The 27,275-nt window shown below is 33.8% G+C and overlaps 2 protein-coding genes across 2 annotated transcripts; one reads left to right on the top strand and one right to left on the bottom strand.

Annotated features, from left to right (window-relative positions):
• Positions 1-1,304: 1,304 nt before the first annotated feature.
• Positions 1,305-26,899, bottom strand: LOC111502295 (SWI/SNF-related, matrix-associated actin-dependent regulator of chromatin, subfamily a, containing DEAD/H box 1). The gene is made up of 15 exons (XM_023156351.2): positions 26,473-26,899; positions 26,086-26,420; positions 25,801-26,032; positions 25,664-25,739; positions 24,821-24,992; positions 17,157-17,338; positions 15,868-16,061; positions 14,879-15,017; positions 14,659-14,794; positions 9,966-10,103; positions 9,704-9,916; positions 9,422-9,646; positions 9,154-9,365; positions 1,656-1,942; positions 1,305-1,597 (listed from the first exon to the last, which is right to left on the bottom strand). The coding sequence occupies exons 1-15, from the start codon at positions 26,573-26,575 to the stop codon at positions 1,488-1,490; spliced, it is 2,754 nt and encodes a 917-aa protein (XP_023012119.1). The 5' UTR covers positions 26,576-26,899; the 3' UTR covers positions 1,305-1,487.
• Positions 4,986-5,783, top strand: LOC141484719 (uncharacterized). The gene is made up of 2 exons (XM_074179998.1): positions 4,986-5,129; positions 5,186-5,783. Exon 2 carries the CDS (start codon positions 5,357-5,359, stop codon positions 5,687-5,689), a length of 333 nt encoding a protein of 110 aa, XP_074036099.1. The 5' UTR covers positions 4,986-5,129; positions 5,186-5,356; the 3' UTR covers positions 5,690-5,783.
• Positions 26,900-27,275: the final 376 nt, after the last annotated feature.

The raw sequence follows: 27,275 nt of genomic DNA, 5'->3' as shown, positions 1-27,275 counted from the left end.
CTGTATTGTAAAGAAGTAATGGATAAAAAATGGTTATTGTGGGTTATCCTTAAGAGATAGACATATACCATCGCGGACTTTTTTGAAGACCTTTTGAAGGTGTACAATACTATAGTACATTATTTTAATCTACCTCGTAGGGTTCAACCAGCGTTTGCAAGCGCAATAAAATGTGTTTATTTACGACATCACATTAGAAACCTCTAAAATTATCAGTATTTCTCTACGATATTATGAATGTTATAACATCCGTTGCATAGTTTTAAAGATGTAACCATACATATGGACAGACAGCGGGAAGCGATTTTGTTTATACCATGTAGTGAATCTATTGAAAACACTTTCCCAACACCAGAACAAAAATTACGGTCAAGTTGGCGTCTTCAGATCATACTGATCGCTATTCATAGAACCCATTCCGCACTTTCTTATTTCCAAGCTTTCGAAAAAGACATCCAGAAACCTGTTGTCATGTACCGGTCTCAGCAATTTTAAACATTTCTCACTTATTCTATGTTGAGCGACACTAGATTTCTCCGATATATGAAACCGAACATGCAAAATATGTTCCTTGTAGAGAGCTAATATAGTCTGTTTGGTTTGGCCAACATATTTTTATCACAATAGTCGCAGCTTAGAAGTGTACGTGCAGTTTTGAAAGCCACTCTTATATTCAATTTTTTGAATGTTCGGACCAACCCATTGGTGGGACCAACCCATACTGTAAGCAGTATGAATTTTGAATCTTCCTCTTTTCGAAAAGTCGAGGCATTACGAAGAAACTCCCAAAATCTCTGTTTTATAATTAATTTATCAACTATGTTTGATGGATACTCGTTTTCAGCCACCTCCTTAACAACTTTTTTCTCAATCTCATACCTTTTTTTGCTCAAGGGAAATGTGAGCAGTCTATGGACAAGAAATTGCAGTCCCGCCATATTTTTTGTGGTACATCTAGGAATAGTTGTTTTTCCTTATTTTCAATTTCATATGTGAATTTTATACTTGCAAATCTGTTGTTGAGGCAAAAATAACGGTTTTGTGTTGGGATAGAACTCCAGTAATATTCATTACTACACCATAGGTTCCAAACAGTATCATAAGTACTATTACTATTATTTAAAAATTTATTCAAAAATATCTGTACTTAGTTTTCAAATTATATTTTAAAAAATAACATAATTTTTTCCAAATTATTATTGTTTCTTTTAAATTCGGTTTTATATAATGTACGTAACCTAACATGAACTATAATGGTTTCATGGGAGATAATAACGATTATCATAAAAATACATGTAAACCAATTATCAAAAAATAGTTTTATTCAAAATAGAATCGGAATTAAATTAGCTTAAAAAAAATTGGTCTCACTGAGTGCCTAAGTGTCAATACGGATAAAAAGAAGAATAAATATTCTAATACAACAGATTTGACAATTTAACAAAACTGATTTAAATATAAGTATATAAAAATCAATTTCACAACATTCAAGGTTTTTTCTTTGGTGGTGTTACAAGACTTGTAGCCTTCATCGAATCGATTCCTAGGGCAGAAGACAGCAATCGTACTACACTTTTCACGTCAGGATTATCAGATTCTGCAAAAATGAAAAAAAAAATGAATACTTATCTGACTAGGTTTTAAACCTAGTTTACCTTCTGTGGTAATGTCTCGTTCCAACTTGAGCTTCTCTTTGTTCATTTCCAGCATTCCTTCTTCAATGGATCCCTGTGAGATGAATCGGTATACAGTAACCGGTTTACTCTGCCCCATTCGATGACATCTATCTTCGGCTTGTTTATCATTATATGGATTAAAGTCAATATCGTGGATTATCACAGTGTCAGCAGAAGTCAAATTTATCCCCAAACCACCGGCTCTGGTTGATAGAAGAAAAACAAAGTAGCTTGTATCTTCTGTGAATTCATTTATTAGATCCTGCCTGAAAATTTAATTAATCATAATTACAAACATTTTTGAAGGCCAGCTACTATATTATTATCTGTATGGGTGAAGCTTGCTTATATGTAAAGTGCTCCACGGATTAGAGAGACCTAATAAAGACGTTTTAAATTTTCATGGCCAAATATAAAATTCTGAATTTTGTTTTCCGGTATGGGTTGCCGTGTTCCAATGGAGAGGTTACCTACAAACGTTTCGCTCATAACTATTATAGGCATATTCAGCAACGGTTGGTAGCCCGGATTTAGTTCTCTTCAATCGTGACTCAGGCCGCGAAAGTCTATATTCTTGAATCATGACAAAGCCTCATCAACGGTGCCCTCACCTTGTAGCAGGAGAAGGGCTTTTATACTCTTATAATCCTGAAAGCCATGTCGGCTGTAGCTTAGCTACGGCCTCTGGCTCTACTAGTAGCTAAGGTTAGTAATACAATTGAAGCAAGCGATTTTCGCCCAATTAATACTCTACCAACTTTAGAGAAAGTCCTTGAACTAGCAGTTTACGAACAATTAGTTGCATACTTTGATGATAATGAATTATTCTTAGGTAAACAGTCAGGATTCAGAAATCAGCTATTCAGTATACTTTCTCTAGATGGAAAATGCGTATGATGAAAATAAATACACTGTAGCTGTCTTTCTTAACTGCAAGCGCGCATTTGAAACAATTGACAGAAACATTTTGATAAAAAAATTAAATTATTTATAGGTTAACAGGCTCTGGTTTCTTAGTTACCTTAGTGAAAGAAAACAGAAAACAAAAATTGGTTCAAAAATATCTGATGAGATAGATATCAACATTGGTGTTCCCCAGGGAAGTGTACTTGACCCACTTTTATTTATTATATACCTAAATGATATTTATTATGTTCCTGGGCTACATGAACTTAATCTGTTTGCAAACGATACATTAATTTACATATGAATAAATTAAAATTAAATGCAGATAAAACAAAAGCTATTTGATTTTCATGCAGCTTACACCGATCGCTTGGAAAAAATATTCTTGAGATGGGTAACTATTGTTTCTCGATTTTTTTCAATAAAAAAAAATCTATACTTGATTGTTTATAAATAATGGAAAATGGGAGTTTCCCTCCAGTGAATATATGTTTTGAAAATTCGGTACATTTCCAAATCATTACATTTTCAAATTAAACCATTGAGAAGTAAAATAGAAAATGCATTTTCGGCATCCAGTTCATGGCGCCCTCTAATCATCCGAGAATTCGTTTTCCGAGATTGCAATTGCAAACCACCCCAAACCCACAGGCGTACGAAATCTTGCGCAGACATATTAAGTTCACTGTATCAGTGTGAGTTTGTATTTATACGAATTATGTTATTACGTTTCGGTAAATATATACTTTTTGGTTCTTTTGTGATCATGGGAAAGATAAAAGACAGGCTAGGCGTTGCGGAGGGAAAACGATTGTTCGCAAGTGAGAAAAGACGTAGTCGTAGAAATGTCGGAAAGAAATCATTGATGACAAGGTAAGTGTTTCTGACTATTCAAATAATTAGTTTCATCACACCATTTTGAAAATTTGAACGATATCATTATAACTGAGCAACGATGATTAAGGCAAATTTATTGGAATTCAACTTCGCATGCATTTTTTTTTATATGACATAACGAGTAATCATGCCCGATTCTCCATTCATAGAAGAAAAAAAATCGCGTTCTTTTCATATGAACGTCTCTAGATCCATGGTTTATTGGGATACACGTTGTCGAAGTTTCATTTATTGATAAATTATATTTGAACTTTTCGGTTATCTCTCAAAAACAGTTTTTATTATAAAGAATCATACATATTGTATGAATGTTCACTATTCATTTATCCTACGACCAAGCACATATAATTGAAGTATTAATATGGAATTGTAGGAAAGGAAACGTTTTGATAATGCTATTATTTTCATTTTGGTATATATTTCCTTTAAATTTATAATTTCCTTTCGTTCATAGGATTTCCGGGAAACAATTTATAACTTAACGTTTTTCAGGTATTCCCAGAGAAATTTTTTGAAAACCTTTTGAATGGAATTGTAATACCTTTTTAGTTTCTGTATAAAATTTCTGAAAAAATATGTCCTTAAATAATTGGTTATTAAGAGGTATGACTGAACGGACGTATCCAATACGATACTTTCCAATGAATAGCCCTTGTGTTACGCCATTTTTATTGCTCACTTAACCAAAACTCTGTCTTATACTGTTTTGACCCACGATTGTTTTATCGTGAGTATGAATGCTCAATGCACACAAGAATTACAATAACTCTTGTGAAAAGATAGGATAATAAAAATAATTAGCTAGATGTACTGTAGACAAGACAAGATTTAATTCTAACTGTACTGTTAAAAGGTTTGAAACGTAATGAATGAATTTTACAAAATGGCCATGTTCCACATCGGCAGTTAGAGAAGGGATTTCAGATTGTAGGTATAAACAAAGGTTTATATTAACATAGGTAGGAGAGATTATAATAGCGGGTAATTCCCAAGATAAGGGATACAAGGAACAATTAAAAAATTAAAAATGTACGGGTTGCTTGAGAAAATATATTTGGGAATATTGAATTTTATTAGCATAAGTGGATTAGAAAGACCCGGGGGAAAACCCCGATTATGAATAATGAAAAATTAAATGACTTAAACAAGATTAGTTAGCAATACATAAAATAAAAATAATGCCATAAAACAGTCTGTTTTGTTGTACAAATTTTAGAGCTGGCAACTCTAGGCTAAATACTAAAAAATTAAGATTCACTTCTAAAAACATAATAATTTCGATAGCAAGCTTTTGAGATCGAACATATACCATTTCAGATATCCCCATGTTGGTCTTGGCCTCATCGAGTATGTGGTATTCGAAACCTGTCAATTCGTAGATTATCATTTTTATATTAGTTACTTTTCGTCGTAGGTTGTAGAAAGATCACTATTTCGTTTTTTGTAGGACAAAGTCAACTACTGACAATTCTAAAAAGAGTGAAGAGTGAAGTAAATAGTACTTCCTTGTGAATACATCAGCAGATTAATCAAACATTTATTTTTCAGTGATAATATCAGTGATGATGTTCAGTCAATGTGTAGCAAATATCTCTCTGCCGTAGCCTCACCCGTTCAAAATGTGGAAACGACTGATAAGATTACCCAAAGGTAGAAATATATTCGTTCTGATCTATCTGGTATGAACTTATATGTTATTTTTTCAGGTCTTGTATAGGCATATCTCTGCAGGGGAGACGTTTGACAGATATCGGATATTTATTTATTTCTGCAATTAGCAGAAATATCTAAGCACCCACCATTCGATTGTACATTGAGTGATATGTATCCAATTCATGAATATAAAATGGGTTTGAAAACCAAAGTTAGTATGCAAAATGTGCAATATCAAAAAAACCATTCATCTTATAGAAGAAACCGACGGAGTAATGGACATAAATAGCGTTTTAATGTTGGCCACAGTTTCAACCGGAAATGGCTACTCTACAGTAAATGAGATGCTCTCTGTTTTAAATGTATCGTTCATGAGTAACTCTACTTATCAGCAACACCACGAAAATGTAGCTAATATCATTGAAGAGACTGCTTGGAAGGTCATGGAGGAAGCAGGTCAAGAAGAGGCTCGAATAGCTCAGGATTTAGGAGAGGTGGGTGATTTTCTCCTAGAAAGTACAGATTATATTTTGACCTATTACAGTGCTTTTCTTTAATCTGTCTTCTTCCCTCTTATTTTTTGAACGAATTCAATTAGGAAATTGAAATGTGGAATGAAGTGTTACTTTTCTGATTTTAGTGTCAGGTAAATAAAAAATCTGCAATTTTATGTTGGGTAAATAATCTGAAAATATACCTTTAAAATTAGGTAAAGTAAGCCCGCCCATCTCAGATGGAGAAGTGTTTTTTTCCGTGCAACTTCATTTTCATTTGTGCAATGAAATGAAGATAATAATCAAAATTCAATTAACAGATAGAAAGCAAAGTATTTAAAAAAATTTGCCAGTACCTCCAGGCCTAAGGAAACTAGCCGTAGGCACTAGTCGAAGAAGACCACGCACCTCAATAAAATCTGCTACGATGTCCAGGATTAGAGAAAAAACTTCTTTGGTCCAAAAAGTTGCAAACTTATGCAGAGGCCTAAAGAATATTCCATCACATGTATTCGGACAGCATGAAAAATGTCAGGAGATAGCATATTTCAAGTGTTCTGTAAGGTTAAATGAAGTTGATCATATCCTCAGCATGAGAGCGTGTGGTCTATTGGACGATATTGAAGTTTGTATCAACCGCTTAGTTTTAAATGCAACCATTGATAGCGGATCTGGATACCAATATCGCTGAACAATACAATGGCATCATCTGCAAATTTGTTGGAGGAAAAGGAATTGACTATTCCCATAGAAGATCCTATGCGATATGTTGTAAAGCTGCTGCTATATCATTCAATTCTACCGGGAACTATTATAATGTTCTTGGAAAACGCAAAGATCTGTTTTATACTGAAAGATATGTAGAAAAGATCAAAAGGAGACGTGAACTTCAGAAAATCAGGAGACGCAAGAATAAAAACTTTCCAGAACTAAGAAGGAGCATGCTCTACCAGATGAGGATTATGGCCCGGATGCTAATCCTGATCCAGATTTACCTACTGATCTCAACAATCTCACAATATGTGATATCGAAACGAAAAAATTGGTTTTTATTCATATTTTATCTGCCTTCAACAATTTAACCTTATTTTTTAAAAAACTTTGTGATCATGAATATTGAAGTTTTAGGTTAAGCAAATTGTGAATAATTTTTATTTCATGCTGCATAAAAAATAACAAAATTATTAGGCATTTTTTTTTATTGTTAAGGACGATTTATTTTGGACGAATGATATGAAACCAAAATTAGAGATTTTTTACATGGCTTGCCTCTTGCCCGAACTGATAGATCCTAGATACCTGAGGAAATTGGAAATTAGCAATCCACCAAGACAGTAAACATACAGAAATGAATTTCGTTCAATAAGACATACTAATGAGAAAAAACGTTAGCTGCGTATTAATTCTCACAAAATACATTCGACATCATATTTTTGATACCTAAATAAATACATTTCAAATTGCTTTCAATTTTTTTCGTCTTTAGACAAAAAACAGCATATCTACTTCTCGACTGTCTGCCATAACAATACAGTTTCCAAACAATCGAACATGTATTTATCGATAGAAATATGGTTACCTAGGTATTTATCCGTGAATAAGGCAAGTACCTAGATAAAACCCTGACCTCCGACTATGTGCGTTTATTGTAATATGCAACATAAAGGCGGAGATTGCGCGACGACGTGCTCGCCCGTTTCCGTAGTGAAATCGTCAGTAAATTGGGAGATGTGCCATTTGAAAAGTTGTCTTTGATCATCTCACTTGCATATTTTGGAACACGCCCACCGATCCGCTCGAAATTTTGAGGTTAATGCATTTTCACAACCCGAGTGCAGGTGTTCATTCCTCTTAAGATGCAGTCGTTATACTTCCATTGATCACATGTTAAATATACTACAATGGCTCTCGATTTCAAATCGATTATTCTTTTTAACAATGGTTTTTATATTTAAAATAACCAACAGTCTTCAATCAACATATTTTAATGAATTTTTGGTTTTCAATAATCAAATACGTGAACATGAGACAAGATCTTATAATGATTTTCATATATATAGAACTCACACTGGTGGCGGAACAAAAAACTTATTCTTCGAGGGACTACGGGAATTTAACAATTTACTAAATGCCATTAAAGAGGAAAATACTGTAAGAGGGTAAAAGTAAATTATTGGAATACCTAGAGCGTTAGTTAGTTGGAAAATATGTATATTATATGTATATTACTATATCAATATTGGTTTTCAACATTGGGTCTTATAAATTGTATATTTTTTATTATTATCTTTTTATTTAGTTTACCTTCATTATTGTTATAATCTATATATAGATTTGAATTTTATTAATATTTTTGGCACTGTGGAAATTTAAATTGTTAATTAGTTATTATGTCTTGTAAGATTAGGATGTATCCTATAATAAAGATTACTATTACATCAAAGGATAAAAGTACCTCCCCATGCGGCAACGGGAAGTTAAGAATAAGTATTTGGTAATCTGCCCCTGGTGTTATGCTACCCGTGAACGAAGGATGAACAGCACCTGTACACACCTGTAGTACAAATGAAGCCTCTGAGATACCAGGCGACCTCTCAGAATGATTAGCCTTACATCCATACAGGGGATTCCATGGATGTGGACAACCCTTTCTACCAAACTCATGGGAATTTCATAGACCATAACTACAAACGAAAGAAAGACTCTTGAAGCAACTCATCAACAAACTGGGATGCCTATAAGGCACACTTGAAAACTTGTTTAGACTAGATGGGTTTTGTAATAAGACTACATACCTAGAGTTAGCAGCACACCTTTTACTGGGTGCTACTTCGGTACACATCAATCTTTCTGGCTGAAGTGTATGCAAATTTGTAACAAGAAACAATAATTTGAGCATTGATGAATTTAAAAGTTACATCAGACTGGTCTGGGAACCAGGTCTCTCAGGTATGGCAGGCAACGAAAAATTTGATGGGTGGACAAGTAGTAGGAAAAGAAATCATGATGGAGTGACCACCAAATATTCTTATTGAAATTTGTATGTAATATATCACAACTGTTGGAGTATGCTTTACCCTTTTTGAAAGCAGAGAAGGTTTCTGAATTTTGCAGGGTACAAACATTAAAATGTGTTCGACATTATTTTGCAAGAAAGCATGTATATCTGACAGATTTTTGAACAGTTACAAATTTGCATTGCTGGATATTTGATGATTAGTAGTTCAAGGAACACCATTCCATGAGTGATACTACAATGAAAACTCTTTAAGAAGTTGTATATATCATGAAGAAAAGTTTCTTTCAGATAAAAGCTGAGGAAAAAGGCCATCGCAAACAACTGTTTTCAAGGATATAAATATTGAGTTACAGAAAGCCACTTGTTTCCATATGTTTTCATCTCCACATAACCACCTTTTTTGGATAACTTTGGGAGACGAAGAAATGGGTACTTTATGCAATAAAACTATCCTTTTATGATGAACCTTACAAAAATTGTCAAGATATATACTGTAAATGTTACTTACCTAATTTGAACAGCTGTACTGCCGTCTAATCTCAAAAACTTGTGATTTCTTATCCTCAAATATTCTTCTACTATGTTCAACATAATAACGTATTGACTAAAAATTAAGACTCTATGACCGTTTTCTTTCAATTCTGGCAGCATTTTGTCAAGCTGTGAGAATTTCCCCGATGTTAACATCATTGTGTCAGGAAGTTTGAACCGATTTAAACACTAAAAAAATATTTCAATGATATCAATGTATTTCATTCTTTGATCCAATTACTCACCCGAAAATCTTTCGACAATGTGTGAAGTTCAAAATCTGACATCCAGGTTAGGTCATCCACAATATACTGCACGACAGTATCTTTATATCCGGGATCAGCTGCTAGTAACCTAGCCATGTCTTGCAGTTGTTTCAAATCATAGTGATACCTCATTAACAAAGGGTGATTGCACAATTTCCTCAAATCCGACATAATACTCATGCCACTGTAGGTATTTTTTCCATTCTATTGCAGACATAGTTAATTAAAAATAGAAAATTTCGAATAATAAAAACAACAAACCTCATCAATGTTTTTATAAGATGCCACAAGATGTTCATAATTCTCCTTTTGTGAAGGTACCATCGGAACCGTCACTATAAAGTCCGTTTTTTTTGGCAAATCTTTGAGAACATCACATTTTAGTCTACGAAGTACAAACGGTTTCATTATCCTTTTTGCTTGCTCAATTTGTTCTCTCTCAAACGTCGGTAGGGAATCATCTTGATCTTTTTTCTGAAATTATTATGAATAAAGACTGTCTAAAATAAAAAATTATACTTACAGAATTTTTCTGGAAAAGGCTTTTCAAATCGTCTGTTTTCTCTGCAAAGATCTTCGGCATCACAAAGATCAGTAAAGACATGAGTTCCAGAAGATTATTTTGAAGCGGTGTTCCAGTTAAGAGAATTCTATGTTTAGCCTACAAAATAATCAATCGCTCAATAACCTGACAGAGAGTGCAGATCCATCAAGGGTGACTTAACAGTATGAATAGAAAGTTGTGGTAAATTCATCAATTGCCTACAAAAACACTACCAGAGAAAATTGGAACTGAAACATATATATGTAAGCTTGTAGGTTATCAAGCTTGGCTTTGTCGCTGCCTGTCGACTCGTGCGCGAGAGTCAGTATCTAACAAGACTTCGAGCTGTTAACATCGATGTTATTGTACAGAGGTAGATGAAGGTTTGCTATCGGCAATTGTATTGATTCAGGTTAGTTTCAAGTAGTATTAAGTTTATACGTTTACTGTAATATTTCTGGCTTTTGCATATCAATTATATTGCAAGCGTTGATTCATAACCTAACCTTCACTCCATTCAAGTTCCTTGAATAGTGGCTTACAAATCACGGCAAATGTATTGATTTGTAATTGTAATTGAAGAAAAAAAAAATGAAACCTATTATCAAAACATAATATTCAACTCACCGAGTACAAGTAGCTCTTTATTGAAAGTTGTATTTGAGATCACAAAAAAAAGTGATGGGATATTACACTAAAGATAGATGATCATATAATTGAAGACCCAAACCCAATCATATCTAAACTCAATGTTTTTCACTCAACACCTGATTGATATATTAAGCGAAATCTTTTCACAGAAAGTTGACTACCCTATTTATTGAATAACAAACTAAAAATTAAAAATTGTCAGGTAGAGATGAGATTCCAACTTTTATGCTAAAAAGAGGTCTTCCTTCATTAATACAACCAATAGCACATTTGATGAACATGTTGTTCTCATCAGTAGTTTTTCCTCACCAATTAAAAACCAGAAAAGTAATTTCGATATTCAAAAAAACGGGACAAGATTTTGATGAAGATTATCGTCTTATAGTTCTATATGGCCTTTCTAAATTATTTAAACATGCCTTTCTGGGTGGAATTCAATCATCTTTAAATCAACATCCCATTTTAATCCAAAAGCAACATGGATTTTGTCAACAAAAATCTACTAATACAGCAATGTTTTCATCAATAAATCAAATAATCACACATATTGATGAAGGTGAATGACTGGCAGTGCTTCTGTGTGTTTTGTGATTATTTATGTTTGTGTTGTCCAATATTTATGACTCATTTTTATTGTAAATGACTTGCTACAAACATGTATGTTACTTATACTAAAACCAATAATGATTGAGAGTAGAAGTAAGCCCAGTTGACAGCAAATCGGGGGCGTGCTTCTTAATTTTTGAGAGGGTTAAGAATGAAAGAAAAATTCTTAGTACAATTAGTTAAAATATTCATACACATTTGCAACTTTGCAATATCGTAATTTACCTAATCGTTGTAGTCATTAGGTGGGCCTTATGAAAACAGAGTAATAATCGTGGTAATTATAGTAGGTACCAAATAAATTAACAATATTAATAAAAAACACAATATATATATATATATATATATATATATATATATATATATATATATATATATATATATATATATATATATATATATATATATATATTCACTATTGGGTTGCAGCAATTAATAAGTGAACTCCTTATAACTATTCTCAAGCTTTCGAGTAACTTAAACTCATCGTCAGGGGTACTAGAAAATACAAATTACAAATTTTTGATAATAGAATATAATATAAATGTAAATGTACAAGTTTTCGTCTACTCTTCAACCTCAGATTCGTCACTGTTGCTACCGCTATCATCAAAGTGAATTATGATTGGTTCAATATTGTGTTCAATATGGTTGTCTACGTCCCACATTTTTTGCTCCTCTTTTAAAACATGCTGCATGCATTTCTTCCAGTCTTCTGCAGAAACAGTTCGAATAGCTTCTTGTAGGTGATGTTGCACGTCCACTAATTTAAATGTTCTGTTTTCTCGTGCCACATATCCTTTTACTTGCGCCCAGATTAATTCTATTGGGTTTAATTCGCAGTGGTATGGTGGTAACCTTAAAACTGTAATTTCACGACTTAACGCCATTTCATCCACTGCGAATTTTTTATATTTGTCTGTGTGTAATTTTGTTAGCTGAAGTAGTTCTGCCTTTAAACTATCTTTGTTATATTGGATGTTCTTATTAATTAACCATTCTTGAATTGCTGCTTTTTTCCATGATTGTTTCGGTAATGGTTCTAAATGTCGACTATGGTATGGGGCATTGTCCATGACGATGACAGACCTAGGTTCCACAAGTTGAATGATGCCTTCAAACCATTTTTCAAACACTTCCGTATTCATCTCTTCATGATGGTCGCCTGTTTTCTTAGATTTAAATAATAATTCACCATTTGGTGAAAATCCACTGTCGCTTCCTATATGCGTAACTATCAGACGACTACCTTTTCCAGATGGCTGTTTTAACCCAAGTGACAAACCTTCAATAAAGGCTTGTCGTGTACTTGTTATATTACCATCCTGCCATACTTTTTTGACCGTATGTCCTTGGTTAACCCATGTCTCGTCCATGAAGTACAATTTTTTTTTGAGGTTCCAAAATTCGTCAATTTTTCTTAGATAGTTTCTTCTCCATGCTATTATTTCTTGACGTTCAATGAGAATGCTTTTCCTGTCAACTTTTCCGTACGTAAATTTCATTTCCTGTACAAGTTTCCTAAAAGTTTCTTTACCCATTTTTGGGACCAATTCATGATCGCTAAGTGCCTCCAGAACTGTTTGTAGTGTGGGCACTTCATTTCTGAAAAAGAAACTGTGAATAGTTCTGCGTATACTGGTTTTGGCTTCTTCATCAACTGTGATTTTTTTCCGTTCGCTACTAGTTTTTGGCGTCTGTACGTCCCCATGAATTTCTGCTTCTTAGTATTTTGTAAATCGATGATTTTGGTACACAGGTATAATCAGAGCACATATCAACTAATTTATCTTTTGTAATTGTGTAACTTAATGATGTAGAAATGCCCGGTTGGTTATTCGGAGGTACACACGTAGAATTACAGCACATATACACAAAGTCATCTTTTGGTGGCTGATGATCTCTTTCAAGACAGTGAAATACTCGCAGTTCAATTTGTTTTTCTCTTACTGACCGAGACTCCGACCGTTTTACCTTTTTCGACGTGGAAGGCCCGACCATGTCTCCCATTTTTTGAGTAGTTTGAGAACGGTGTAGAAATATAATTATGTAACGCTTAAACACTTATTAGCACTATTATTTTCACCAATTGTTATCACAACATGTCGATTGCTGACTAACTTAACTGTAAAACGTACAATTCACGCTGTATAATTCACAAACCAATGATACGCTCATGGCTGCAAGTACATTAATGAGGACTGCAACGATGAGATGGAAGTTACGGTTAAAGTGACAAAGACAGAAATATCGTTGCCACTAGTTGTAATAATTATCTAAACCTATACAGAAAATAATGAATTTTAACTGATCAGTAATCAGGAAATGTATAAGTATTATTCATTACAAGCTCATTACTGATTTTTGTCATAAATAATACCTTTTAATCGTACTAGTATTGTGTATTATCTATAATTTGCCACAACCTACAACTCTACTGCTTACTATATTTTGATTCTGCTATAAACTGGTAACGTAAAATTTAGATATGACAACGCGCTTTACTCTCAATCATCATTGGTTTTACTATAGTCAATTCACTTTACTTTTACTGACTTCAAAATTGGAATATTATGGTATATCAGGTGTTTCACTCAGTTGGATAAATCATTTTCTCTAGAACCGGAATCAAATGTCATTGCATGTGATGAAAAATAATAGTACTTTTAAATTCAACTCTGAATTTAGGAACAATGGGTGTACTACAGGGCTCCATATTAGGTTCTCAAGTAGACATTATGCTCAAGAAGACATTGGTCCAAAAATTTACATATTTACATACATGAAGGCTTCAAAGCACTTGTGTAATTTCAAAACATACTGAAAGCATATCTGTTAGGAAGTTGTTTTTATATACTGGCAGATTTTTTTCACAATTCTTAGGTCTGTGCTTCTTTTACTATTGCCTTAATCAGTTCAAATTTTGATTATTTTTATTATATCTATTTTATTGTATAGACAGTCATACAAAATTTAATATTGAAGTATAAATGAAGTATTATTATTATTATATCACACACACCACACTGCATCCATTCAAAGACCGGTAATGTAAATTATAGTCATTACTAATATTGATAAAACATACCTTTTGCATGAATATCACTGAGGTTTTTTCCCAACACCAAATCGTTATTTTTAACACCTCGACAAGTGTTTCGATCACCAAGTGATCATCTTCAAGAGGAAGATTAAACCGTTTAATCTCCCTCTTGAAGATGATCACTTGGTGATCGAAACACGTGTCGAGGTGTTAAAAATAACGATTTGCTGTTGGGAAAGAACTCCAGTAATATTTATTACTCCACCAAAGGTTCCAAACAGTGCATCATAAGTATACCTCTTGTACACTAATTACACTCATATGATACACAGACTTTTCTACAATTATGGGAAATATTTTGTTTGTACTCACATTTATCCTAATCAAATTTTCATATCGCTGAGTGTTCATATTCTTCAACATGTGGGCTTCATCAAATATAACGTAATGCATCCTGGTGACTCTAAACATTTTTCTCTCTTCTGGGCTGTTGCCTACCATTGTATATCTGTTGAAAATAATGAAGTGAGTTAGCTTTCAAAGTCATCCATGATTTACATGGAATTATTTGAATATAAAAAAAAATTATTACGTTGTCAAAATAACATCAAATTCAGAAAGCATTCCTTTTGCCAAATCAATTCGGAATTGTCGTCTTTCCTCTGTACTTCCGTAATACATGAAAATTCTCAGTTCAGGACACCAACGAGCAAATTCATTTTTCCAATTGTCTGTAAATAAATAAATTTTCATTAATAATGATAAACCACAACAAATGAATTCAATTTATTATAAACTATTTGGATTTTGAAGATAATATACGAGGGCAGTTCAATAAGTACTTAGCCGAGTTTCATTGTGGTCGCATGTCGGCTTTTGTTGAGCCACGTCCAGTCGCTCTGAAAACGGCTACAATGGAGAAAAACGTGACAAAAAACCAAGATCTTATATTGGCGCCATAGTTGAACAACTTCAGAGCAGTGTTTAACGCTGTTTAAGTGCAATCCAATAAGAGTTGCTGCGTCGTTTCGTGACTGTCTACGAAACATATATCTACTGGTACACACCAAGGAACAGTCGAAACAGTGGACTTCACCCGACGAACGAACTCCAAAGAAGACAAAGATTGCCCTAACCGCTGGAAAGGTGATGGCCACAGTTTTCTGGGATTGACAAGATGTGATCTACATCGACTACCTGGAGAAGGGCAAAACGGTCAGAGGGCTCTACTATACCGAAACGCAGAAAATACGGCCGCATTTGGCGAAGAAAAAAGTGCTTTTCCGCCGCCGCCACGGCAAAATTGGTCTACCAACTGCTGCCCCATCAACCGTATTCTCCAGATTTGGCCCTGTACGACTTCTTTTTGTTTCGAAACTTGAAAAGGTCACTGGTACTTTTCTGACCTCCAGGATACGTATTTTTCAGACGAGTCAAAGAAGTTAGAGCATCGCTGGGTCAAGTATAAAAGGAGACTGTGTTGAGAAATGAATCGCCAGTTTTCCAAAATTTTTGTTTTTTTTATAGCCTAAATACTTATCGGACCGCCCTAATGTCAACATCTAATACAAAAAATCTTACCAAGGGTTGAAGAAGGCACAATGACAAGATGAGTGCTTGAGGCTGCTCCGATTTCTTTCAAATGGGCAAGAAAAGATATTATTTGTACAGTTTTTCCGAGACCCATTTCGTCAGCCAAAATACCATTCACTCCTTGAGAATATAAAACCACTAACCAATTCAGGCCAACCATTTGGTAACCCGTTAGTTTCAAGCTGAAAATCATTTATCATCTGCATTGTTTAATTCGTTTAATGAAAGTGAAGTTTTTCTTATGAATGACAGGTTGACTAAGATCAGATTCTGTTCAAACTGTAACTTGGTTTATTGGTATCATGAATATATGCTAAAAAATACATTAAAATAAACTTGATGGAATTAAATTTTTAAGATATGTTCCTGATAATACCCTGAACCTGAGAAAAACATTTCAAATACATATATACTATAAAATTTCTAAACAGTTCAAGTAACATTTTTTTTGTGAGATTTTCACTGAACAATTCCATCACATATTTCTAAACAATCATTTACTCAACTAGAGTTGAACATAAATATCACTGTTCAAAACTTTGATACTGTCTATGTAATCATAGATATATAGATAATTTTTTATCATTAAGATCAATTTATAATTCATCACATCTAAAAATCGATGTGTTGATCTAACACTACGTAAGAAACTCATCAACATTATAGAATACATTTGAAATTAAAAACGATTTCAATTTGCTGATGAATCTGGTCAATTTTGAAGTATCTTTTATTTTCACAGATAAAGCGTGAATTTATACTTCCATATAATTGAAAGACTTTTTGTAAGTGGTCTGATTTTTTCAGTATCAATTGTTTGGTTTGTCTCTCTGAATAGTTATGAATGTCACAATTTTTTTGAGAATTACATTTTTCTATGAATATAGGAAAAAATTTCATAATAAAGAATGCCTGTGAGGGGTAATAGGTTTTTCCGGTACGCTGAAATATAGCTTATGACTTGATGAACAGATATTCTACTTGACTCAATAAATTTTTTGTATTACAAAACAAAATATGCAAATACGTACTAGAAGAAACGCCACTGTGTTTATTACACAAACAAATCAAGCCGGAAATATAAATTGTTGATTCCGTGTTTATTTCAATTCATTTTTTTATTGTAACTACATAATATTTGTATGGTAAGTTACATACTGAAAAATCGATGAGTAATCAAGCAGCAAACTTGGGTAATTCTATCTTGAAGAAAATAGGAAAAAAATATGTTGTCTATTAAAAAAAATACTTTCGTTATGCATTTCACATATACTTACGAAGATGACAAAGTGCGAGGTTGTTCTTTAACTCCTGCACCAGCAGCAACTGCTCTTTCCAACTGTTGGGCTAAATTGGTACACTTCTTCATCAAATGTTTAATGTTATTTCTAGTAGTAAGCACTTGTTGTGCAGCATTCAACAAGTCTGTACTCAATTTATTGGTTTGCAGTTTTTCAACCTGGAAATTATTAAAACATTCAACATTTCATAAACTACACCTTACGATTTGATCTCCACAAACTTTATTTAAAAAAAATATCATGACGAATTGTAAGATGTAGTTTTTGAAATTATTATGGATCATCAAGTAAAGGTCGAATCAATCAGAAAACATTCAACATATTTGTATTTTCAATGAAATGGAATATTTAAACAAAGTAATCAATAATTCAACATAAAAATGTGTTCAATATTCTAGGCATCGATATGGTTTTATTGATGAGTTGGCTAATCAAAAAGTTATCCAGAATGCAATCATCAATAGCGATTTGGAAGGAGAGCTATAAAAGTCTTGAAACAGATCTTTCTGCTTTCTTATAAGTACTATGACAGGGGTCGGCAACCTTTTAACAACGAGGTGCTCATGTCCAATTTTCAACAAAGTCAAAGTGTCACTATAAAAAACTGTATGATTTTTATAAAAAATTATTTAAAGTAATGAGGAAGTTAACTAATAAAATAAAAAAATTATCAACAATCCTTCCAAAAATTTTAATCAAAAAGGAAACAGCACATGAAACGTTTTCAGTGTGATCTGTTTCCTTGTGTTTCTCGCAAAAACTTTTGTATTTCTGATTCATGTCTAGTTACTTTCAATATTACACACGCCCCTGAATTTTCTGCTGTTAGCCAGCTTCGATATAGATTCAAAATGATTTTCATATGGGAAAAAATTTGCTTACACATTTAGGATGATCCGAATGCTAAAAGCATTGCAAATGCCACTTCTATGAGGCAAATAAGCTTATCTGGCAAACTAGCCAAGGCCGTAGCCAGGGGGGAGATCAAGGGGGATTTATCCCCCCGAAAGTTCTACAAGTAACGGCCATCTAAAAATTATATCAAATACAACGATTGGCTTGTTTGAACATTACAGGAGCCATGAGAATAACACCAACCGAGGCAATGGAATTAATTACTGGTCTGTCTCCTCTGGACCTGTACGTTAAGGAGGTTGCGTTAATGGCCATGTTACGATAGCACACGGCTGGTGTAAACCTTGAAGTAGGAATGGGTGGGTCAATTGAGGCTGAGCATATGGCGAGAAGCGCTTACTGCGCAACCTTTGCTGCAGGCAACCAGTGATGCAATTGTACCCAGGTTTGTGTTTAATAAATCCTACAAAATACAAATAAAACAGAACACAGAGTCAGATGCTACAAATGCTATACGCATATATACAGATGGCTCAAAAACGAAAGAAGGTTCAGGATATGGAGTGTACTCCTAATCACTAAGCCTAAGGATTAAGTGGGCAATGGGAAAAAATACCAGCGTGGTTCAAACAGAACTGGCTGGTATCTCAATTGCCACAAAAGAAATAACCAGGAAAAGAATTTCTGACAAAAAATAACAATCCGTACTAATAGCAGACAAGCCCTATTAGCCTAGAACAGACGTGTTACCTCAGGCCTAGTACTAGAGTGCCACCAAGATTTAGCCAAAGCCTCGGTAGATAATAACATTATTCTGGCGTGGATTAAAGGGCACGACAGGAGTAAAGGTAATCGCATTGCCGACTCTTTAGCTAAGGAAGTGGCTAGACTAAGAATTTTAGGACCCAGTGGCACCTACGGCCTGATGACTTAGACAATTGTGGAACTAGCCAAATGTTATAGCCATGCTCAAGCCCTAAAGAGATGCGATGAAATCTTGCCAGGATCACCTTGGGCGACCCCGTGAAGCTTAATGCTTAACAGTAGGATTTCTGACTGGCCACTGTCAACTAAGAAAACACCTCCATAATATGGGGCTAGTGGACACCCCTCTATGCAGGATGTGTGAACAGGAAGATGAAACCGTCAGGCATGTCCTATGCGAGTGTCAGGAGTTATCGTCAATAAGAGAGTGTGTGTTCGGCGAGTCTTGGCCTACTTCTGCCGATATAAAGGAGATGTCTCCTAGTGACCTGTCCACCTTCCTGGAAAAGACAGGATCGACGATGACCTAGGAAGACAACTCCTTGGGAGGATGTATAATGGGTCGCATGTGGCCTAAGTGCTCACCCTCCCCACTCTACGGATACTGATACTATTGGAATTGAAAAATCCGTTAGAAATTCTATCAAGTCCTTGGCAACACGAACCAAGTGTTTGAAAAAGAATATTGAAAAAAACTTCCCCGAAACACAATGGAAAAACCTTACGGCAATGTGCGTACAAACTTTCAAGTATCTTGGCGACACTACCTGTTCCCACATGTTCCCCTGAAAGGACTTTCTCTTCTCTGAAACGCCTCAAAACTCCACAAGCCAGGAACGACTAAACGGTTTGGCGTTAATGTCAATCCACCGTGGAATTGACATCGACACCGAGGAGGTAATTGATTTGTTTGCTGCAAAGAAAACTAGAAAACTAAATTTGACTTTGTAAAAAGATGTTAATATTTCTGTAATGGCTTTCTAATAAATGTATATGATCATGAAAGACAATTTTCTTTATTTCGTTATTTTTATATTTCATGTTTTTATACTGTTCCACCAAACCAAACCCCCCCGAAATTGTTTTCTGGCTACGGCCTTGAAACTAGCCCAACAATTTAGTATTTCGTTTGATTTATTCTGAGGATGACCTTCTAAAACAAATTTTGTCTTTCATACCTCGGAGTTCCTAAATTCAATATTCTATAGCTCAAAATCTTGAATTTCCATCCATGCGAAAAGATAATCATTAAAAGGAGTGCTAGTAAAATCCATTAAGTCTGGTTTTATCAAGAAGGACCATGTTTATTTAAATCTTGACCTCTTTCAGCAAATTCTCCTTCAAGCGAAGTCATGTAGTTTAACATTTCCTCATTAAATGCAGCATTATCATGATTATTAATGTTGGGTAAGTATGTTTTTAGATTTGGAGAATATTTATATGTATTAGAGGTAATGTCACGAATTAATACATCTATTTTCATTTTAAAAGGCTTCCAGGAATCATACAAATCTAGAACAGTTTGACCCGATCCCTGCAACTTGAAGTTTAGTTCGCCGAGATGCAATATCAGTTAGAAACATTAACTTACAAATCCGTTCCTTATCATCTAGTCCGGGAAAGACTATGAACTTGACTTTTTTGCAGCAAAAATGACCGAATTTCTCCCAAACATTCCACAATTCTAGAAAGCATTTTACCGCGGCTAAGCCGCGGTAAAATGCTTTCTGAATATCTATGGAATATCTGAATATGCACTTTCCATTTCTTGTGAAAATGACTTGAATTCTCTGTGAGTTGATGGAAAACGACCAGCAATGTAATTGACAACTTCAACAGCGATATCCATCACGGATTTTAAGCTAGAGATCTGCGCGCATAAACTTTCTTGATGAATGATGCATTGAAATTTCAAAAGTGGTCGACCAATGCGAGTAGCAAGATGAGATACAAATTCCTTATGTGTCTCGATCATAGCGGGTGCTCCATCTGTAGTAACGCAAAAAATCTTAGTAAGTCTAGTCCGGGTTTCTGAAAATGTTTAACGAATTCTGATAATATATCTTCGCCTCTTGTCGTTCCTTCCAATGGAAGCAGACATATTAGTTCTTCATACACACAGTTATTGTCAAAGTACCGCGCAACGATTGCCAAACGGGAAATTTCATTAACGATGACACTTTCATCCAACGAAATACCAAATACGATATTCTGTTCAATGGCGTCGATCTGTTGTTTCCATACATTTTTTCCATTTCAGTAACTCGCCTCTCAATAGTCCGCGCTGATGCTGGAATATCTTCAATCCGGACTGGTATTGCTTGTTTATTAGGAAAATCATCAAACAATACGTCCGCCCTTCTCAGAAACGTTTGTTTCATAAATTCCTCATCAGTGAAGGATTTCCCTTTTCTGCCAAAGATTGTGCAATTTTAAAACTGCATTCGGTTGCTTGATCTTTCCCTTGACTAATTTTTGTAAAGAATGTTGCCTGCTTTGAGCAACTGCTCTTTGTATTGTCTCCGTTCTATCAGCATTTGCCTTGAACCCCGATTCATGTCTTGTTTAAATATTTCGTTGAAAACTAGATGTCCAGAATACTACACTTTCCCGACATAATGCACATATGGGTCTTTGCTGACAAAAACATAATTACTTGTCCAAAAACTTTGAAAGGCTGAACGTCTAATTTCTACTTTTCAGCCGCCATAACACTAACTTTAATCGTCGATTAACTATCCTAGGTCCGTCCAATAACAACACCTGGTACAACTTTTGCCACTAAACTTATTTCGGAACTTATATTTATAATAGCTTTACTAAACTAAACTACTCTCAACTGAATACACGCTTATATAATAGTAAATCCGCCTCCTAGAAGTTTCCCGTATAACCGTCTTCTCTTTTCTAAAAGCATCCCGTCGCTATCGCATCGTTCTAGTCTGGCCTGCCGTCACTTAGTTTGGTCAAGATACGTTGCCATGTACCGTTTCGTAGATTATTTTGAATTAACAATAAGTATTCTCAAAATTAAATCTTTATTTTATTGCTTCTTCACAAAGTTATGCGTGCCATTTTGAACTGCCAGGAGTGCCAAGTCTGGCACGCGTTTCGTAGGTTGCAGACCCCTGTACTATGACTACAAAACTTGATTCCATATAAAACTTACATTTTTAAACTATAATAGAAAATGAGAAGCTTGTTTACCCATTGCGTTTCTAGATATTATTAGAATACGGTTAAGGCTTTTGCAGTCAAGGTTTTCAGTGTCATGAAAAGAGAAATGAAAATTTCTATGTTTTTTACCACTTTTAATTGTAACTAACGTTACTGCAGTTTCGTCCTATATGGACATTCTGAAACTAATACAATAAAACATAGAAAACATGTAAAAAAATAGACATTTTCATTTCTCTTTTCATTATGATCTCCTACCACGTAGTAACGGCTACATCCATCAATTTGTTTTCAGTGTCATTATTTTTTGGGTTTGCGGCCGTCCATTTTTGGAAGAAATTCCAAAAATCGACTGCCTTCAAACCCGAAAAATAGTGACACTGATTAATACCTTTCAGGTCGGAGTCAAATGGTGAGTACAACAGAACTCTCGGAGAACAGGGCCATCGAATCTGGTATACCACAGGGTTCTGTGTTAGGCCCTATTCAGTTTCTGCTATATATGAATGACATCTATGATTAATATATCTGGTAGTTTCACTCTATTCGCAGATGATACTACATTATTGTGGAAAGAAAAAACTCAATGGAGCTTGAAGAAGGTGAAGAGCTGGTGCGATGCAAATTTACTCTCTCTCAATGCATCCAAAATGAATATAATATAATTCAAATGTTCGCTTACTTGTTGAATCTCGACTACGTTATGGAATACCTTCTTGGGGAGCATGCAACTCATCCCTTCTCTCTTCTGTATTGATATTACAGAAGAGGGCACTAAGATGTCTCTGTAAAGTCAAACCCAGAGAATCGTGCAGGAATTTGTTCACTGCCAACAAAATGTTAACAGTCATCGCACTTTTTACCTTAGAGACGGTCTGCCTTATTTATAAACATAAATCGAAGTTCAATTTTCCTGCTACTCGTAATAGCAATTATACCTTTAGACTTCCCATCCCAACTTCGAATTTAATCAAGGATTCCATATACTATAATGGTGGTGAATTGTTCAATCATTTACCATTAGAAATAAGATCTGCAAATTTAAGCAACATTCATTTCAAAAAGGCGGTGAAGAACCTACTTGTTGATAGACCCTATTATATTTTGGAAGAGTATTTTACCGAATCCTTTTAACAATATATCAGCAATTTACTCTTTGTACTATCACTTTATACATGGTAGTATTTTATCTATACATTTTTAGAACTTTTTTATATTTACATTTATACATTTTTGAAACTTTTTTATATCTACATTTATACTTTTTTAGTACTTTTTCTATATTAACATTGTATTTCTTGGACTTTGTCAATAAGATGCAAATCTTCGACCAATAAAGTATATTTTGATTTGATTTGATTTAATTGATGGAATGGAATTTTTGAAGGTTATTCAAGAAAGGATGGAAATGGAAAAATCCAGTAACTTCAATCTGGTTTTTCGTAGTTTTTAGCCATTGGCTAGAATTGCCAACACCCTTACTTCGCTTTCCAGGTGAAAATGGTTTATTACCCCCGTTACTGACAAATTGAAGTCCATCCTGACCGCTTTCAGGATATTGATGGAACTGATTCTGAGAAGGCTCTTGTGGACGACTTGCAGGAGAGATATTTGATGACCACCTTAAGAATTATGAACAGGCATTCACAAAGAAGTGTAAGTAAGCAATATAGAGTATCCCAGCAAAAGTCGAGGTAAGTGAAGAAATGGTCTAGACCAAGAGATAAAGAGGATGTCAGAAGCTTTCTTGGATTGTGCAAGTACCATGGAAATTCGTAAAAAATTTGCAGAAGAAACTCCTTTGACAGAAATAACCATTCAGTTTAACAAGATTCCTGAATATCACCAACCTCTATTCTGGAATATCCACAAGAGACAGCAGACTTCATTCCTGACTGCAACGCATCCCGATAAAGAATTGGAATCTTTCCTATCCCAGAAGTAAGATACTAAAGAACTAAAACCAAAAAACAAATTGTAACATCAGAAAGAAGCTTTCAAAAATAATGAAATCTTCAGAATATTTCTACAATTACCTATTGAGAGGCCACCAACAGAGGTATACTACTAGCAAAAAATCAATATGTGCTGTCACAACTGTGAGATGGAGGATCCAACTGATGACATGAAGTAAGAAAAAAGGTACTGATGTAAAGTTGGTTCAAAGCTAGCTCAAAAATGGAGTTTGCAGTTATTGAACATAGGCGAGGAAAATCTCACCTTCAAAAAAGTTTCAGTAGATATCCTTAAATATTCTCCTAACTGATGATATCAACAAATGTAGCAGTTAGTTGTACTCGTTCAAGTGTAATTAAAACAGATTACTCATACAGTTTGAGGAACTGGAAAAAGTCTACGAATTTACCTACACCTACAGGCAACCAGTGAAAAGATAAAAATGTGACTAAACAGGAAATTAACAGATATAGATAGTAAGTACCTCAAAACAAGATGTGTGAATATCCCAAACTCTGAAGAAAAAAATTTTAAGTACAGAGAAGATGAACAAAAATGTGAATACTGTCTTTTCTGTCAGAGTTTAAAAAATATTGCAGTCAAATGATCAGTTAGTTTCCTCATTATTCTGTTATATTTCTTGATTTGGTGACTTTATGACTTTGTAGCTGATATATTTGAAAGGAAACTTAATATTTTCACACTATTATATTTGTGGAAAACAGTTTTTGTAAAGTTTATAGTACAATTCAAAACATATGAAATTTGGCAATAATTAATTGTTTACATTTAGAGTCATTCTTAAGATTATGAGTTAAATTAAACTGTACCAACTAAAACTGCTGATAGTTCAATTTTAAATATACTTTTGAACAAAATGTACTTACCAAATCTATCCATCCTACAAATGGACGAGATTCTATAATAGCTTCTGCTTTCTTTTTCGAACAAGAGTTCATCAGCTGCAATTCATTGACTGTTGCTGTTTCAAAAAATTCTAATACTCTTTTCTTATCACCAGTTAGCTCATTACTGATTTCCACATCAGAATCTTCATCACTGAAATATGAAATAGTATCAGATGTTATTAATGGCTACAAAAACTTTCACAAATGAAGGGGATGTAAACAAATTTAAATCAACTAACAGATTTTTAGTTCCATATTTAGGAATAATTTAAATTAATGATGACTTTGAAATTAAGGAAACATCAATTATTTCTCAACAGATATTCTGTTAAAAAAAATCTTTTTAAAATCTGTTTTTTTCGTTAACCAGCTGTCACACCCCTACGAACGACAACCCTCAGAAGTCCAAGCGTGCAAGCTAAGAATAAACGAAGTCTTACCTTTTAATGTGTGATTTATTCTATAAATTACATAATTTTTGTATTTCTAAGCCGAAATATATCAAACAGCAAATGTTAAGTGAAGCTCACTACAATATAATAGTGAAAACTATCCTTTGTGAGGATACTTCCACAAATGTCTGACATACTATAATTCATTGTCAATCATATTAGCTATGAAAATAGTTAATTTCCGGCAGACATATGTTAGAGGAAGAGGTAAATGTTTCTAATAAAAAAAAGTTTCATTTGTTATTGTTTATGTTTTTACTTTAAATGTCTGCAACCAAGTCTCGTAGCACTCAATATGTAAACTTAGTATCAAAGCTTAATAAGATGATGAAATATCTTAGACGATCTATAGCTATTTTATAATACTGACCTATCAAATACTCGTTTATCTTTGTAATTATTACTACCAGTACTGTCATCACTATCATATGATTTTCTTCTTTTTGCTGCAACAAAAGGAGTTTTCATGGTTATCATATATTTTCAATAAATACTTTTTATGTTTACCTTTTTTCTTTTTTGTAGGTTCTTCTGTTGCCTGTCTTTTAAAACTTTGCGTTCTGTCAAATAATCCATTAGTAGTCAGTTGTAATTGTTTAGACTCCTCAAATTTTCTATCATAATCCTGTTTCCATTCATCATAACCAGTATAATCTGATTGTTTATTATAAGATCTTGATAACTCAGCAGCTGCTGCATCTGTATTAAAACTATGCTTCGATAAGCAATCATGTATTTTCTAAAATACCAAGTTGTATTAATATTTATCAAAAAAATAAAACTTTATTTTACCATTGCTTCCAAATTTGGAAATATTTCCAAGAGGAATTTCATTTGCTTCTCTTTTTCGAGTATAGAAGGGTTTTTCATGGCTCTCTGGCTGAAGCCGTTATATTTACTATTGAATGAACTATGATTTACTACTACACCCTGTATTTCAGATTTACTATTATTTCCTACTACTTCCTGTGAGGATTGTTCTTGAGTTTGAACGTCACTATTCTTTGCTGCTATTAACTTTGATGATTTCTGTTCTGTTGCAACTGTCTCTAGTTCTGAATCACTGTCTGAAGGAATGACAATTATTCTTTTTCTGACAACTTCTCTACTCTTTATATCTTCTCCAGCTAAAATGCAGAAAAGATATAAAAATACCCTAAAATTAGTTCAATAACTTACAAGAGCTGAGAACATCACTGGAATCCTGATGTGAAATTTGAGATTTCTTCTGATATCTGAAACCACGAAGTTTTTGCAAATTAGGACTATCTTCTTCTGCCATTATAAAGCATCAAAGGAAAATGAACATTAACGATTATTAAGATTCCCAACTAGATGAAGAACCACAAACCACACTTATTAACTCTCGGATCGAAAATACAATTTACACTTAATAATATACATACAATACGGTATACGGTTATGGAGTATCCTCTTTAGGGATTTTTTTTAGTCTTGGTAATACTGTATCATTGGTGTATGGCCAACATTGAGAAATAATTCCAGCAAGAAACGTCACAAATCGGCAATGCTCGCTTACATAAATGTGTTTTATGTAAATAATAATTTGCTTTTTCTCTACAACTATCTTCTGCAATGTAAGTTTTTCAAAAAATATTCACATTATCAAAAATAACATGTGTTTAAAAAAGTTCCATACAAATATTAACGGAAATAAAACTTTTTTGGATTGTGATAAAAGTACATTAAGAACGAAATTTGATTCTTACGGTTTTTTCCGAGAGTTTGTCTAAGAACTATCAAAACCAGGTAAAAAACTTTGTATCACAATGAAGAGACAATGTCAATATTTTCTAAACAGACAAAAGAAGGTGAAGTTATGTCAAAAAATATTTCGTGACAGGAATCCTGGATTCCAAATAGTTTAACAATTTCAATATGTGATATTGAATTATGCGGTTTCTAATATTGGGTGATCAATTTTTACGATTAATGATGCTGAGTTAGTGAGAAATGAGAGC

This window comes from Leptinotarsa decemlineata, unplaced genomic scaffold, assembly GCF_025532065.1.
Source record: "Leptinotarsa decemlineata unplaced genomic scaffold, Ldec_3_MD MMD2_tig00026282_RagTag_RagTag, whole genome shotgun sequence".
NCBI classification, from domain to species: domain Eukaryota; kingdom Metazoa; phylum Arthropoda; class Insecta; order Coleoptera; family Chrysomelidae; genus Leptinotarsa; species Leptinotarsa decemlineata.
Note: the sequence above shows the minus strand (reverse complement) of the source record. Positions and strands in the feature narration are given on the sequence as shown.

Excerpts from the sequence above, each read along its gene's own strand:
- LOC141484719 (XM_074179998.1), top strand. The coding sequence starts at position 5,357 with ATGTGCAATATCAAAAAAACCATTCATCTTATAGAAGAAACCGACGGA.
- LOC111502295 (XM_023156351.2), bottom strand. The coding sequence starts at position 26,575 with ATGGCAGAAGAAGATAGTCCTAATTTGCAAAAACTTCGTGGTTTCAGA. Across the intron at positions 24,993-25,663 it reads GATAAACGAGTATTTGATAG|TGATGAAGATTCTGATGTGG; the intron begins GTCAGTATTATA and ends TTCATATTTCAG. Across the intron at positions 1,598-1,655 it reads ACGAGACATTACCACAGAAG|AATCTGATAATCCTGACGTG; the intron begins GTAAACTAGGTT and ends TCATTTTTGCAG.